A 16,031-nucleotide genomic window follows, 5' to 3' on the forward strand; every position below is an offset into this window, starting at 1 on the left:
TGGTTTGTTTGGCCCACTCACCCGCCTGCATTCCATACCTGTTTTTGAGGCGACCGGGCGAATTGCATGCTGCGCCTGTGCGACCTCCAACAATCAGCTGGGTGTCACAGGGGTGGTGGAGTGCGCATGCGTGCGTAGCGCATGTCAAGCGTGTGCACAGCGCACATCCGGCGTGTTCACGACAAGACGATGAGCAGCGTGCCGGTAGTGACGATAAGAGCAACCCACCACTGGAATGGGGACCATTCAGCGGAAATGGGGACGAAGCTGCTCTTTGCTAACTTCAGGGCTTCCCTGGAATCCTCTTTGCTGGGGGGAGGCGGGGAGAGCGCAACAGCCGCGAAGGGATACTACTGGTTCGCAGGACCAGTAGTAAAATATAAGGAGAAAAGTTTTTTTTAAATGTTTTGATCTTTGGAACTTTAAAAAAAAAACCTTTAAAGCATTTTTTTTACTACAGGTTCTCCAGAAACGCAGAGGTGGGGGCGGTCTGTTTTTGCTCCCAGCAGGCTTCCCTGAGGCCCACTAGGCCCAAAGCATGGGGTGGGGGGTGCTGAGAAAGAAAGAAGGAAGGAAGGAAGGAAGGGGGAAAAGAAAAACAAAAGAGAAAGAAAGAAAAAGAAAGAAGAAAGGGAGAGAAGGAGGGAAAAAGGAGAGGAAGGCTACAAACCTGGCACTAGACACAGCTTCGGAGGATAAGCAGGACGTTGTTAAAGTGAGTTTCTGTCTTTTGATCCCCCAGTGACGTGACTTCATAGCCATGTCTACCCGGTCACGCCCACAGAACTGGTAGTAAAAAGAATTAGATTTCACCACTGACTGGGAGCCCCCCGTATGCCACCAGGCGGGCAGGGTGGGGCTCCGAAGGCTGGTCTGGAAGGCTCTAGAGCCTGAACTGTATGGATGAAGCCATTCCAGTTCTTATAATGCTTCCTTGGCATCAGTGCCCAGTTGTTTGCCCAGTTTAGTGCCCAGTCTATTCAGGCAATCACCAAGGATATCTAAACCCCCCTGCCTTCTAGCACTGATAATGTTACCTAGTTGAGTAATGAAATGTCTGCAAGAAAACCACTGAGGTCAGAGAGCACCAAGGACCTTACAATCCCCCTCCTTCTCCTCCTCCTCCTCCTCCTTGCCACAAACCTCACTCCCTTCTAGCCCGGATGATGTTCCCTAGTTGGGTCATGAAAGAAAACAGCCAAACTCAAAGAGCACCAAGGACTCCATAGAAAGAGAAACCCAGATAAGCAGGGATTAACACCAGACAAATAATCAAGCAGAAAGCAACACCCTACGCAAGGAACTGCCAAGGGAGAGGGGGGAAAAACCACTCTCCCATCAACAATGGCAGGGCAAGTGCCTACTCCTACTCCCTTCTAGTCCTGATGATGTTCTTTAGTAAAGAAAGAGCAAGAAAACCACCAAGCTCAGAGAGCACCCAGGACCCCACAGTCCTCCCCCTCCCCCTCCTGTCCAACACCCCACTCCCTTCTAGCCCGGATGATGTTCCCTAGTTGGGTCATGAAAGATCTGCAAGAAAACAAATTCAGAGAGCACCAGGGACTCCATAGAAAGAGAAACCCAGATAAGCAGGGATTATCACCAGACAAACAAACAAGCAAGCGAGCAGAAAACAACACCCTAATCAAGGAAACGGCAAGAGGAGAAAAAACCGCTCTCCCATCAACAGTGACCAGGCAAGCCAGTGTATCTAAACATTGAGCAAGCACCTCTTTCTCCTGATGATGTTACCTAGTCAGGTCATAAAACATCCGCAAGGAAAGAACCCAACTCAGAGAGCACAAAGGGCCCTACATGTTGGAGCAGAGGAGAGGGGGAACTGGCTCCCATCCTCATCCCTCTGGATGCTGAATGCGGAGGGGGTGCAGACCCTTGGCCCTGGCTGAAGGGGCTCTGCTCTCTCCACATCATAAGACCCTCCCTTCCGCCCCTTCACCTTTCGCAGATATCAACGAGTGCTCCCTGAGTGACAGCCTGTGCCGGAACGGGCGCTGTGTGGATGTCATTGGCACCTACCAGTGTGCGTGTGACTCCGGATACCAGGCCACCCTCGACCGGCAGGGCTGTGTCGGTGAGTTCCCCTGCTTCTTCTTTTGCGAGATCTGGGACTCGCGGTCCAGGAAAAGGGGCTTGGGGGCGGGGGGGTGTCTTCTCTGGCTTCCCAAAATCCAGAGCTGAGGATGCATTGATGGGCTGTGTTGGAAGAAAACGTCCTTCTGGGTTCAGCTCCAAGTGGGGGGAAAAGACCCTGGAAACACGGAGGCTTCTTGGAAAGATGGTTCAATGGTGGACAGGTCCCAAGCTTGGTTGAGTTCCCAGATGCCATGTGGTGAGTTTCTGTAGAAAGCTAATCCTACCTTTGTTATGTAGACTAGACTAGCTATTGACAAAGGTGGGGGCTATGAAGAGTGAGTCTGTTCCCTGCCTAAAAACATGTTTCTCCATTTCTTATCCAGTGGGGGGAGATAGTATTCTGCCTTTTTCAATATTTCCCAGGACATTTTGTTTTTCTAGGAGAGAGGGCTGGGTGCTAACTTCCTACAGCTCCAAACAGCATCCCACGGCAGGAGGAGGAGGAGGAGAAGCCTGGTCTTTTAAGAGGGGCAGGAAAGGATCCGCCCAGGAAAACCCCTTGGAGAATAACCAATCGGGAGAGGGAAGATTCAGGAGCCCAGAATTTTACCCGGGTGTTGGGGAGGAAGAGGGAAAAGCTTGGGGGTCGGCACTGATCTGATCAGGGGTAGTTCAGGATTCCTCTGGTGGCTCCTTAGAAGTAGTCCTCGCTTTATGGCCATTCCTTCGGCAATCCGAGGCCTTCCCTACTCCCACAAGCCATCTCACGCTCCACATAATGACTGCCGTGAGGGGAGATGGGATTGCATGGGTGCCCTGCTTAATGGCAGCAACTGTTTAATGACCGTAGTTCTGGGCTCAGTTGGGTCGTAAATCCAGGAGTGACTATATTGTATTGGTGGGGGGGAGGGCATTGCATCCATGGAAGCACTGCCCCCCTCCATGCGACCCTTCCCCCCCTCCCAGATGACCTTGTGGCCTTCCCACATTTATTTTATTTTGTTATTTTTTTTTATATTGTTCAAATTTTATTGATTTTAAAAGTTTTACAAGGAAAAGGGATTATAGGGTTATAGAACATTTTGACAGCTACATCGTGTGGGGAGAGAAGCCCCCCGCCCCAGGTCTCACAACTTTTACAAACAGAAATAGAAAAATATCAACATTTACATAAGCATTAGCAGTTTTGAGTTTAACACAAGATCATCAGTATGTTTCAATCATTTGTTTTGTATCACTTCCATAAAGGTACATTGTAACAACAATTGCAATAGTGTTTCAAATCACTTTTGTGATCTGAGTCTTCTAATTGTTGCGTCCTCCCTCCCCCCCCCCCCCCCCCCCGTCCACTGGCTGAGCCTCAGCCCCTCCCTCCTTTGTTTCTTGTGTAGCATCCCCCATTTCACCTAAGAGAGCACTGTGTTTTTTAGTGAAAGCCTCCGCTTCCACTACTGTGTTGATTCTAATTCTGCTGCCTTCCCAGAAAATCAACATGCCTTCTGGAAACAGCCACCTGAACCAAACCCCATTATTGTATAATTTTTTTGCTAAGAAGGAATATTTCCTTCTGTTATCTCTTACTTTCTTTGGGATCTGTTTAAGAATGGTTATTTCTTTATCCTTATATTTTAATGGTCCTCCCCTAGAACCTCATCTCTTGTAGTTTTTCTAAGAAATTTAACATGAACTTCCCTTGGAACATTGTGTGTTCTTGCATAGGCTGAATTAACCCTATAGATCAGGTCAATATTCCACCAAAGCTGTTGTTTATCTCTGTTAATATATTCTGCTAGTATTGTGGTCATAATCTCCTTAAGATCTTCATTCTCAACTTCTGGCAAGTTTTGGAACCTAAGGAAAAAAGACATCCTTTCAAATTCCATTTTTAACATCTGATTTCCAGATTCTACATTCCCACTTTGGATTGTCTTCATCTCGTCTCTCATCCCAACCGCACCCTCCTCCAGTACTCCTATCCTCTGTTCATTCCATGTGGTTTGCTGTTTCGCCTCTCTGAGGTGTTCATTTAAGTCCTGCAGTTGTTTTTTGATTTCGTCCTGTCCCTTTAAGATGAATTGAAGCATCTGGTGTATAGACAATTCCTTTGCACTCTCTTCGGAGGCTTTAGGTTGTAAAAAATATCCCAGTTGTGACTGGTGAGCAATGGGGCTGGACGTGGAAGATGTTGGGGCCGATGAGGCCTTACCAGGCGGTAACTTCTTTGGACCCATCATGAGGCTCAGAGATAGTTATTGTTCTATGCAAAGAAATGGTGTCTGTGGGAGAGCACAGCCGGTAGGGATCACCAGACAAGCAAGTCCAAAGGAGAATAAATCATCTAATACAAAACTAGAGCAAATAGGTGGGTCAAAATATTCCAAATCCAGGGGAAAAACGTATTTGAAGAGGCTCCTGGAGGTCTCTGGGGTGGAAATTAGTTGAAAGCCATAAAGTTTTCCAAGGGAGGAGTCTCATTCATAAAGACAAGGAAGGAGGAGGAAGTTGGCCATATTGGATCAGCCAGTACAGGTGGTCAGGAAACAACAAAATCAAAGTTCCCATAGATAGTTTAGAGAAGAATCAGTTCAGACATCCTTTCTCTCGCAGTTGTAGTCAAGAAGAAAAATTTCCCCCCATTATTTAAGGGAAGTGAAAGTAGATTTTAAACTTTCTCTCTCCCCTATAAAAGGGAGAGATTTTCCAAGTGCCGCTTTTCCAAGGGGGGTGAAATTCCCCCCCCCTTCCAATCTGAACTCCTCCAGAGGTTGAAACAAAATCCCCCCAAAAAACTGCAGAACAGTCAAAAGAGTAAAGACAGTAAAAGACCTGGGGAGACCCCTCACCTCACCGCACTTCAGCTGTTTCGTTCAAATTGATTGTTTCCTTCCAGGCTGCGTTCGGCGAAGCGCGCAGTGGCATTCCGCGTGCTCCCTACACTCTCCGGCTCCTGGGGCAAAGCTGGAGACCGCCCCCACAGCCGCCGCCGTTCCAGGGGGTCCCAGCAAGCCGCCCCTACGGCAGGGCGCCCCTCCAAGGCACCCTGTGCTCCCCCTAGACTTCAGGGGAGTCCACCAAAGCAGCGAAAAGGCGGACGCACACGTCCGTCACCTTCGGCTGCCGGAGGTCGACACTTTATTATTATTTATTTATTGATCACATAGCCAGCCACATCTTCAGATTAGATTTGGCCCTTTTATCTGCCTATCGAGTCCTTTCCAAGCACATTGCATAATTTTATTAATTATTATATCACATGAAATCACATCACATTTGTATTTTATTTTATTATTTATTACATTTTATCACATTTTATTTTATTTTATTATTTATTTTATATTATTATTTTTATTATATTATATCGTATCATTGTTTTGTTTTGTTTTATTTATTATATTATATAATATTACTGTTTTATTTTATTATTTATTTTTTGTTATTATACTATATCATCATTTATTTTATTATTTATTATATCATCATATCATATTTTAATTTTATTATTTATATTATTCTATTATATCGTATCTTATTTTATATCCTTCCCTTCTTCTTTTTATAAATAACTCGATTGATTACGGCGCCCGATTACTTCCCCCTGCAGATATAGACGAATGCACCATCCTGAACGGCGGCTGCGACACGCACTGCGCCAACGCCGAAGGCAGCTACGAGTGCAGCTGCGGGGAAGGCTACGCGCTGATGCCGGACAAGCGGTCTTGCGTGGGTGAGCAGCTGGGTGGGCCTCCCGGGACCGATCCACGGGTTTTCCTTCCAGAGTTGCCTCAGGAGGGCCAATCCCGGCCCTCCAGTCTCAGCCACGGAAGTTCCCCACGGGGCCTGAGGGATGGTCCCTCCACTCAGCCCACCATCCAGGGGGTACTCGGTGGGGAAGAGTCTGGAGTGGCAGGAGGGAGACCCCGATTCTAATCTTCCCTCAACCATAGAAGCTCCCTGAGGGATTTGTACATTCAGTAGCCGAACTGGCCCCAAGAAAACCTAGAGCGATTAAGAGAGCATCTAGCTGGAATGGAGTCTTAAGTAGAGAGGGGCTGGCTGGCTGGCTGGCTGGCCCCATTTGGGTACCTGCTTGCACTTGTTGTACTTAATGTAAAGGGGGGGGGGGAAGAGGAAGGAAGCAAAGAAGCAATGGTGAAGAAGGAAGGAAGGAAGGAAATGGAAAGGGAGGGAGGGAGGGAACGGAGAAACAGGAAGGAAGGAAGGAAGGAAGGAAGGAAGGAAGGAAGGAAGGAAGGAAGGAAGGAGAAGGAAGGAAGGAAATGGAAAGGGAGGGAGGGAGGGAACGGAGAAATAGGAAGGAAGGAAGGAAGGAAGGAAGGAAGGAAGGAAGGAGAAGGAAGGAAGGAAATGGAAAGGGAGGGAGAGAATGGAGAAACAGGAAGGAAGGAAGGAAGGAAGGAAGGAAGGAAGGAAGGAAGGAAGGAGAAGGAAGGAAGGAAATGGAAAGGGAGGGAGAGAATGGAGAAACAGGAAGGAAGGAAGGAAGGAAGGAAGGAAGGAAGGAAGGAAGGAAGGAAGGAAGGAAGGAAGGAAGGAGAAAGGGAGGGAGGGAATAGAGAAACAGGAAGGAAGGGAAGAAGGATGGGGAAGAAGGGAATGGAAGGGGAAGGAGGGAATGGAGAAACAGGAAGGAAGGAAGGAAGGAAGGAAGGAAGGAAGGAAGGAGAAGGAAGGAAGGAAATGGAAAGGGAGGGAGGGAGGGAACGGAGAAATAGGAAGGAAGGAAGGAAGGAAGGAAGGAAGGAAGGAAGGAAGGAAGGAAGGAAGGAAGGAGAAGGAAGGAAGGAAATGGAAAGGGAGGGAGAGAATGGAGAAACAGGAAGGAAGGAAGGAAGGAAGGAAGGAAGGAAGGAAGGAAGGAAGGAGAAGGAAGGAAGGAAATGGAAAGGGAGGGAGGGAGGGAACGGAGAAATAGGAAGGAAGGAAGGAAGGAAGGAAGGAAGGAAGGAAGGAGAAGGAAGGAAGGAAATGGAAAGGGAGGGAGAGAATGGAGAAACAGGAAGGAAGGAAGGAAGGAAGGAAGGAAGGAAGGAAGGAAGGAAGGAAGGAAGGAAGGAAGGAAGGAGAAGGAAGGAAGGAAATGGAAAGGGAGGGAGAGAATGGAGAAACAGGAAGGAAGGAAGGAAGGAAGGAAGGAAGGAAGGAAGGAGAAAGGGAGGGAGGGAATAGAGAAACAGGAAGGAAGGGAAGAAGGATGGGGAAGAAGGGAATGGAAGGGGAAGGAGGGAATGGAGAAACAGGAAGGAAGGAAGGAAGGAAGCAAGGGGAAGAAAGGAAGGAAGTGGAAAGGGAGGGAGGAATTTGAGAAACAGGAAGGAAGGAAAGAATGAAGGGGAAGAAGGGAAATGGAAAGGGAGGGAGAGAATGGAGAAACAGGAAGGAAGGAAGGAAGGAAGGAAGGAAGGAGAAGAAAGGAAGGAAGTGGAAAGGGAGGGAGGGAATAGAGAAACAGGAAGGAAGGAACGAAGGAAGGGGAAGAAGGGAAGGAAATGGAAGGGGAAGGAGGGAGTAGAGAAACAGGAAGGAAGGAAGGAAGGAAGGAAGGAAGGGGAAGAAAGAAAGGAAGTGGAAAGGGAAGAAGGGAATAGAGAAACAGGAAGGAAGGAAGGAGACAGGGAGAGCGGAAGCAGAGAAGGAGATGGAAGGAAAGAGGAGAAGGAGAAAAAGGAGGGGAAGACTGCATAATGCAGTGACTCAATACATTGCAGTTCGCCCAGCAAGAGCTAACCCCCCCCCCCTCTGGTTAGTCTTGAGCCAGGCCCATCTCCCCTCTTGCAGAGGCTGATGTGGGGACTGAACCTCAGGGGAGCCTGGGGACCTGACCCCCACAAGGGAAAGGGCGGGGTCCAAATGACACAGAGAGACGGGGGTGATTTAGGAAGACATGACGAAAGGAAGCCAATGCATAGGGACTTGCGTTTGGTCCCCTCCCTCCCTCCCTCCCTCCCTCCCTCCCAGATATCGATGAATGTGAGGACACCCCAGATATCTGCGATGGCGGCCAGTGCACCAACATCCCCGGGGAATACCGCTGCCTCTGCTTCGATGGCTTCATGGCGTCCCTGGACATGAAAACCTGCATTGGTAAGACCGCCTGGGATGCCTCCCACAATGCCGCCTGCGCTTCTCGGAGTGGGAATGGGGACGCCTGCAACCAGCTCCCTTCTCCTCCCCCAGATGTGAACGAGTGTGACCTGAACCCCAACATCTGCCTGCACGGGGAATGCGAGAACACCAAGGGCTCCTTCATCTGCCATTGCCAGCTGGGCTACTTCGTCAAGAAGGGGACGACGGGATGCACAGGTAGGCTGGCTATTCACTGCACAACCGTGATGGCAAACCTGTGGCATGCGGAGCCATTTGTTAGGGCACGTGAGGGGCTGCCCTGTTAGCTGGCCAGTGCGCATGTGTGCGCTGGCCAGCTGGCCTTCTTTTGAGGACATTTTTCACCCTCCAAAGGCTTCCTTGAAAGCTCCGGAGCGTGAAAAACCGGGCCTACGGGCAAACCGGAAGTTCAGGAACGGATTTCTGGTTTGCTTGTAGGACTGTTTTTCACCCTCCGGAGCGTTCAGGAGGGCGAAAAACGACCCTACAGCCAAACCGGAAGTCACTTGGGGAGGGGGTTACTGGTCACGCACACATGCCCGCATGCGGGGGGGGGGTTGCACACATGGCATTATGGGTATGGCATGCCCGCTCACGACCCCCTTGCGCTCCCCCTGCTTTTGGCACGGGAGCCAAAAAAGGTTCGCTCTCACTGCTGTAGAAGAAGGCCAGGCAGAGCTGGGAGGGGAGGCGGTCTCAAGCAAGTCATCAGTCTGGAATCGCTACGTTGCCACAAACGGTTCAGGTCCAAAGCTTCTTGAATTGGCGTCAATTTAGTATTGACGCTTTGCTGACTAGATCAGGTGTTTCCAAACTTCTCGGCTCTAAGACTTGTGGATTTCCCGACTTCAAGACTCCCAACTTTTTGTCTCCCAACGGTGCTTTTTTCAGGAGGCAACAGGACTTCCTGGTTTTTTTCTTTGAAGACGTTTTGCTTCTCACCCAAGAAGCTTCTTCAGTTCTGACTGGAGGGTGGGCAAGGGAAGGCTTTATATTCCTTGCGGGCAAAGTTGGTCATTTGCATCCTTTCAGGGAGTCCTTGAGGCCACCTGGAGATTTACCTGTGTCCTCAGGGTCAGCTGAGTGGGGCAAATGGGGGTGGAGCCTGCTTGCTCCACTCAGGTGACCCCGAGGACACAGAGAAACCTCCAGGTGGCCTCAAGGACTCTCTAAAAGAATGCAAGGAATATAAAGCCTTCCCTTGCCCACCCTCCAGTCAGAACTGAAGAAGCTTCTTGGATGAGAAGTAAAACATCTTCAAAGAAAAAATAAAAAAAGATGCCTCTTGAAAAGGCACCTTTGGGACAAACCTGATCTGGATGGCTTCGAATCTCCATCGACATTTAAGATTTGCAGACTTCAACTCCCAGCATGCCTAGCTGAGGAATTTCTGGGAATTGAAGTCTTAAAAGATGCCATGTTTGGGGAACCCCCTGGACTAGAGTCTTAGAAATAAACTTAAGCAATAAATGTTTGAGCTGCCACTTAATGTGTCATCCTGATTCTTTGCGCCTGGCATTAATTGTGCCAGCTCTCTTTATCCGTGATGCACTGATACTGGAAGGTATAAAAAAGTCAGGGAAATGAAGGAAAAAGGAAGGAGTTTGCCGGTGAGAAATTAAAAGAAGAGAACTATGCAACAAAGCTGGCTGTCCGATCCCCACCATCAGGCTCCTAGCCAGAAGACCACCGTTACAATATTAAAAACAAAATTTCCTTCCCGTGGAGAACACGCTCTCACTTTTTCCAGTTTTAAATCCAGGAAAGATAGAATTATGAACAGGGAAAAAAAATAACGCTTTTTCTTGATTTTTCTTCTTGTCATCTTCCACCTCCCATTAATTAGGGTTGCTTAAGATATGTAAATTAGAACAAGCTCTAACAAAGCAAGTCTCCTGGGTGTTGGTATTTTTAGCTTCTGTTCCCCCCCCCTCCTTCTTTTCCCGTGCGAGGTTCCCAATTGTCAGTTAATCTCTTTGAAAGACACAATCTTTTCAGATCCAGAGTTTGTATTTCAATGGGTTAGTCAATTCTCATTTCTGTCTCCAACTTGTTTAAAGCAAGCAGTTCTCTTTGGGCTTAACGATTTAAACCACAATTTTTTTTCCCCTTCTTTCTTTTCTTTCCGCCAAAATCCCAATCTATCCGCTAATGTTATTTTCCACTCACAAAATTCTTTGCCTTTTCCAAATTCTGATTTGCGTCAGGTGGTTATTTAAATCTTCTCACCAGCTCTCATCACTCCTTCCAGGCACCACCCCTGCTCAAATGCTTAGTCCAGGAGCTTCAGCTTTATAGCCACCATTTTATACAATGTCGCCTCCCCCCACGCCGATTCAGAGAGCCAATCTTTGACCTACAAGGAACCTTTTTACGTTCCTCTGGGTCTAATGAGATGCAGCTCCTTCTCCACTTTCCCTTCAGGAAAGTTCTGATCCGAAGATCCATTGGCATCAGTTTGAATCAAGATCCCGTGAAGGGTTAATACCACTTTATAATGCCTTGGTAAGGCCACACTTGGAATATTTACATCCAGTTCTGGTCGCCACGATGTAGAAAAGATGTGGAGACTCTAGAAAGAGTGCAGAGAAGAGCAACAAAGAGGATTAGGGGACTGGAGACTAAAACATATGAAGAATGGTTGCAGGAACTGGGTAGGTCTAGTTTAATGAAAAGAAGGACTAGGGGAGACATGATAGCAGTCTTCCAATATCTCAGGGGTTGCCACAAAGAAGAGGGAGTCAAACTATTCTCCAAGGCACCTGAGGGCAGGACAAGAAGCAATGGGTGGAAACTAATCAAGGAGAGAAGCAACTTAGAACTGAGGAGAAATTTCCTGACAGTTAGAACAATTAATCAGTGGAACAGAATTTGCCTCCAGAAGTTGTGAATGCCCCAACACTGGAAGTCTTTAAGAACATGTTGGATAGCCATTTGTCTGGAATGGTATAGGGTTTCCTGACTAGGCAGGGGGTTGGACTAGAAGACCTCCAGGGTCCCTTCCAACTCTACCATTGTATGGTATTGTATTGTCAGCCAGAATTTATGTGAGGCTCTTCAGAGCCAATGGTTTTTTATGTCTGTCGCTGAGGTACTTCCGGTCCTCCCACACGTTCACTTTTTCCTTCTGTCCCGCAGACATCGACGAGTGTGAAATCGGGGCTCACAACTGTGACATGCATGCTTCGTGCATCAACATCCCGGGGAGCTTCCGGTGCAAGTGCCGCCAGGGCTGGCTCGGCGATGGGCTGAAATGCAACGGTGAGTGACCAGGGATGGGGAAAAGGCAGCTGTCCGGCCGGCCTGGCTCGGAGGGGGAAGGATTTGCAACCAGTGGCCACATTTGAGGGGAAGAATTTTGGAAGCCCCGGGTAGATTTCCGGGTGCAGGGTAGAAGATTCCCTGAGCACATCCACAGGTGGTCCTTGATTTATGTAGAAAAGATGTGGAGACTCCAGAAAGAGTGCAGAGAAGAGCAACAAAGATGATGAGGGGACTGGAGAGTAAAAGAACGGTTGCAGGAACTGGGTATGTCTAGCTTAAGAGAAAGAAGGACTAGGGGAGACAGGATAGCAGTACTGCCCGAAAGAAGAGGGGGTCAACTTATTCTCCAAAGCACCTGGAGGCAGGAGAAGAAGCAATAGATGGAAACTAACCAAGGAGAGAAGCAACCTGGAATGAAGGAGAAATTTCCTGACAGTTAGGAACAATTAACCAGTGGAACCACTTGCCTCCAGAGGTTGTGGTGCTCCATCACTGGAGGTTTTTAAGAAGAGGTTTGACATCAATTTGTCTGAAATGGTATAGGGTTCCCTGCCTGAGCAGGGGGTTGGACTAGAAGACCTCCAAGGTCCCTTTTATTCTATTCTATTTGTTCTATTCTATTCTAATTATTCTATTCTATTTTAATCATTCTATTCTAGTCTAATTTCTATTCTATTCTGTTGGCAAGTCTATGCAGAAGCCAACAGGGAGGGTCACAAATTATGTCTCATTTAGCCACCACCGTGATTCACTTAATGACTGTGGAGGGGAGAAGGGTTCTAAAGTCATATGTGCAGTCACGTGATGCCTCAGGTAAAGAAGAGGCCTCTTGAGAATGAATCTGTTGATCTTTACGGTGGTCATAAGTTGAGTCCAGGGCCGGAAACTTTAGCCGGGGTCCCTGCAGGCGGGGGGGCTGTGGGGGTGAGGCTTCCTCCTTCAGCCCCCTCCTGTTTTTCTCCTTCCCAGACCTGGACGAGTGTGCCACCGAGGCCCACAGTTGCAACCTCAACGCCAACTGCCTGAACACGCCAGGCTCCTTCCGCTGCGCCTGCCAGGAGGGCTTCAGTGGGGACGGATACTCCTGTTCCGGTGAGTAAGAAAAGTTCCTTTCTGAAAAAGACTCCGAGAGTTTTCCTGGCTCTCGGCCGGCCTGCGCCATCCACCTTTTTGCCTCCAGATGCAGCTCCATGCATGAGTGGGGGGTGGGGGAGGACATGCACAGGAGTCACGTGCACATGTGTAAGGGGTGCATGTGAGCACACACGTGTGGCGGGGTGGGGTGAGCACAGGGGGTTGCACATGCATGCGTGGGGGGACGTGTGGGGGAGGGTCTCACATGCATTGCATTATGTGTGCGCACATGTCGTTGCATGCTAAAAGAGGGAGAGCGCCACATAATGCAATGCATGTGAGACCCTCCCCCACAAATGCATGTGCAACCCCCTGCGCTCACCCCACCCCACCATGCATGCACGTGCCACCCCACACGCATGCGCTGACCCCCAGGTGCGCATGTGACCCCTGTGCATGTCCTGCCCCCCTACGCATGCACATGCATCTCCCACATGCACCCCCCGTCCTCAGCGCATGCACGGCGGGGACCCGAAAACCAGCTGGCCAGCAGGAGGCGCACGGACATGTGCGGTGGAGCTGAGCGGGGACGAGGGCTGTGCGCGCCCCCTGTGCCATGCGTGCCATAGGTTTGCCATCACGACCCCAGGCATTAGAAGTGGGCAGAATGCAATTCCGTTGTTCAATGGCAGTGAAAGGAAAACGGGATGAGCCTCGAGAGTCTTGGAACCCTGAAGGGGGAAGCGGGGTGCATGTTTGATCCACCAGGAAGCCTTGTGAGCTTGGAAATGGCCGGGTCTCCATGGCAGCCATTTTGTGAGTGTGCCCACAAGGCCCCCTCGGAGTCCCAAAGGAACCTGCCAGATTGGGAAGATTGCAATCTCCTGATTGAATCTCTCCAGCCGACCGGCGTTTTGGAAGTGACCACGAAGGGTCTCGGCAGGGTATTGTGGGGGCGGTTGTTGGCCGAGAGAAGGCCCGTCCATGCCACGTTTTCCCCTCCAGATGTGGACGAGTGTGCCGACAACGTCAACCTCTGTGAGAACGGGCAGTGCCTCAACGCCCCCGGGGGCTACCGCTGTGAGTGCGAAATGGGATTCAACCCCACTGACGACAGCAAGGCTTGCCAAGGTGAGCTGATTTGGGGACTGGGTAAGACGGAGGGTGGCAGGGAGGATTGGGTGTTCGTGGAAAGAAAGATGAAGTCAGGCCGGGCCCAACTTGGTCCTTTCGCAAAGAAATTCCGTTTGTAGCGAAAAGATTCTTTTCACTAAAAGCCACGCGGTTACAATGCAGCAAAGCCAGAACTAAGAATGTCCGCGCAAAGATTCCCTAGTTGAATGTCTAAGAAGATTCTCAGTCATCCAGGTGACGCTTGTCCCACCGGTGCTTTTTCCAAGAGGCAGCTGGACTTCTTTTGGTTTTTTTCTTTGAGGAGGTTTCGCTTCTCATCCAAGAAGCTTCTTCAGCTCTAGAAGACAGTCAGAGCCGAAGAAGCTTCTTGGAGGAGAAGCGAAACGTCTTCAAAGAAAACCAGAAAGTCCCGTTGCCGCTTGGAAAAAGCATTTTTTGGGATTCCCAGTTAACGTCCCCTTTTCCGTTCCATTCGCCCTGTTATCTCCCCCGTTGTCCAGTCATATTCGAAGAAGATATCCCTGCAAAGGTCAGACAGATGGAGATGGAGACTTCAGGGGCTGTGGGATGGCTTTTTGTTTCCCTCATCTTCCCACGGCTCCCCCCCCTCCCCCCCCCCAAAGGAAGGCAGCTCTGACAGACTGATAGCAGTCTTCCAATAGTTGAGGGGCTGCCCCAAAGAAGAGGGGGCTAACCTCTTCTCCAAAGCACCCGAAGGCAGGATGAGAAGCAAACTAATCAAGGAGAGAAGCACTTTAGAACTAAGCAGAAACTTGTCAGGCGTTCTAAATACCATGCAGAATTAAATCATTGTCCAAGGCAAAGTTATCCTTAAAGGTCCAATTTATTCATGCAGGCAAGTTAGCACGTCTATGGAATTCCAACTCTAATGTTTTTCCTGGAATTCCACCCAGTTGAAAGTTCATGATCTATCCCCACACCCCATAAGTCCATCACATGTTCCAATCATCATCTTCCACGCTGGCATCTACACCCCTCTGCTTCCGGTCAGGTGTCGAGGTGCGGAGACAAAAGATGACCTTGAGCTTCTATAAAAGAATACGTCAACAATCCATTCTACAATCCTACTCCTTTCTATTCCCCCCTCCCAACTACTACACTAATGAAACAGCATAGGAAAATAATAGAAAGTGTGGCAGGCCAAAGATCCTAATAAGAAACATAACTACAGGCCTGACAAAGCTTCCTTAACAGTGAGGACAATTAGTCAGTGGAAAGAGTTACACTATATTGCCAAAAGTATTCGCTCGCAACTGACTTTGATTATGTGGATGGGTGAGCGGATACTTTTGGCAATATAGTGCATCTTCAGAGGTTGTGGGTGCTTCCACCACTGGAGATTTTTAGGAAGAGACCAGACAACCATTTGTCCAAAATGATATGTGGTTTCCTGCCTAAGCAGGGGGTTGGACTAGAAGACCTCCAAGGTCCCTTCCAACTCTCTTATTCTTTTAAACTTCTCAAGCGTTGAGCCAGGCGGTTGGTGGGCCTGGGAATCAGACGTGGGTCTGATCTAGTCTAATTAGTCTAGGGAAGAGAAGGACCAGGGGAGACAGGATGTCAGTCTTCCAATATTTGAGGGGCTGCCACAGAGAGGAGGGGGGGGGGAAGTTTCAATCTATTCTCCAAGGCACCCGAAGGAATAATGGAGGGAGACTGATCAAGGAGAGAGATTCAACCTAGAAATAAGGGGGAACTTTCTGGCCGTGAGAGCAATCAACCCATGGAACTGAAGTTGCCTTCAGAAGTGGTGGGAGCTTCCTCCCTGGAGGCTTTCAAGGGGAGATTGGATGGCCATTTGTTGAGGATAAAGCCACCAAAATTCACTGTCTTTCCTTTCAGATATTGATGAATGCACCTTCCAAAATATCTGCGTCTTTGGCACCTGCCAGAATCTGCCCGGAATGTTCCGCTGTGCCTGTGACGATGGATATGAGCTGGACAGGAGTGGCGGCAACTGCACAGGTGAGATGGAAGGACCCATCCTCACTACAGGTAGTCCTCTTTATCTGTTCTCTTCTCTTCCATTCCATTATCTTCCATTCCATTCCATTGTCTTCCATTCAGTTCTCTATATTCTATTCCATTCTATTCCATTCCATTCAATTTATTCTTATATTCAATCTATCCGGTTCTATTATATTTTCTCTATATTCTATATTCTATTCTATTCCATTCCATTGTCTTCCATTCCATTCTATTCAATCCAATCTATTCTTCTATTCTATTCTCTATATTCTATATTCCAGCGATGGCGAACCTTTTTTGGCTCGCGTGCCACAAGTGGAGGGAGCGCTGGGGGGTCGTGTGCGAACGTGCCG

General features: G+C 48.8%; 1 protein-coding gene across 1 annotated transcript in view; it reads left to right on the forward strand.

Moving 5' to 3' along the window:
• FBN3 (fibrillin 3) overlaps positions 1-16,031 on the forward strand; it is a gene marked incomplete at both ends in the record, with an annotated part of 154,835 nt that overhangs the window by 82,896 nt on the left and 55,908 nt on the right. The window contains 8 exons of the mRNA XM_081938392.1: positions 1,967-2,092; positions 5,696-5,818; positions 8,071-8,196; positions 8,290-8,415; positions 11,356-11,478; positions 12,451-12,573; positions 13,561-13,686; positions 15,553-15,675. Of these exons, the coding sequence (XP_081794518.1) occupies positions 1,967-2,092; positions 5,696-5,818; positions 8,071-8,196; positions 8,290-8,415; positions 11,356-11,478; positions 12,451-12,573; positions 13,561-13,686; positions 15,553-15,675 (996 nt within the window). The remainder of the gene's footprint in view (positions 1-1,966; positions 2,093-5,695; positions 5,819-8,070; positions 8,197-8,289; positions 8,416-11,355; positions 11,479-12,450; positions 12,574-13,560; positions 13,687-15,552; positions 15,676-16,031) is intronic.

This window comes from Natrix helvetica (assembly GCF_964273705.1).
Source record: "Natrix helvetica genome assembly, chromosome: 1".
Lineage (NCBI taxonomy): Eukaryota > Metazoa > Chordata > Lepidosauria > Squamata > Natricidae > Natrix > Natrix helvetica.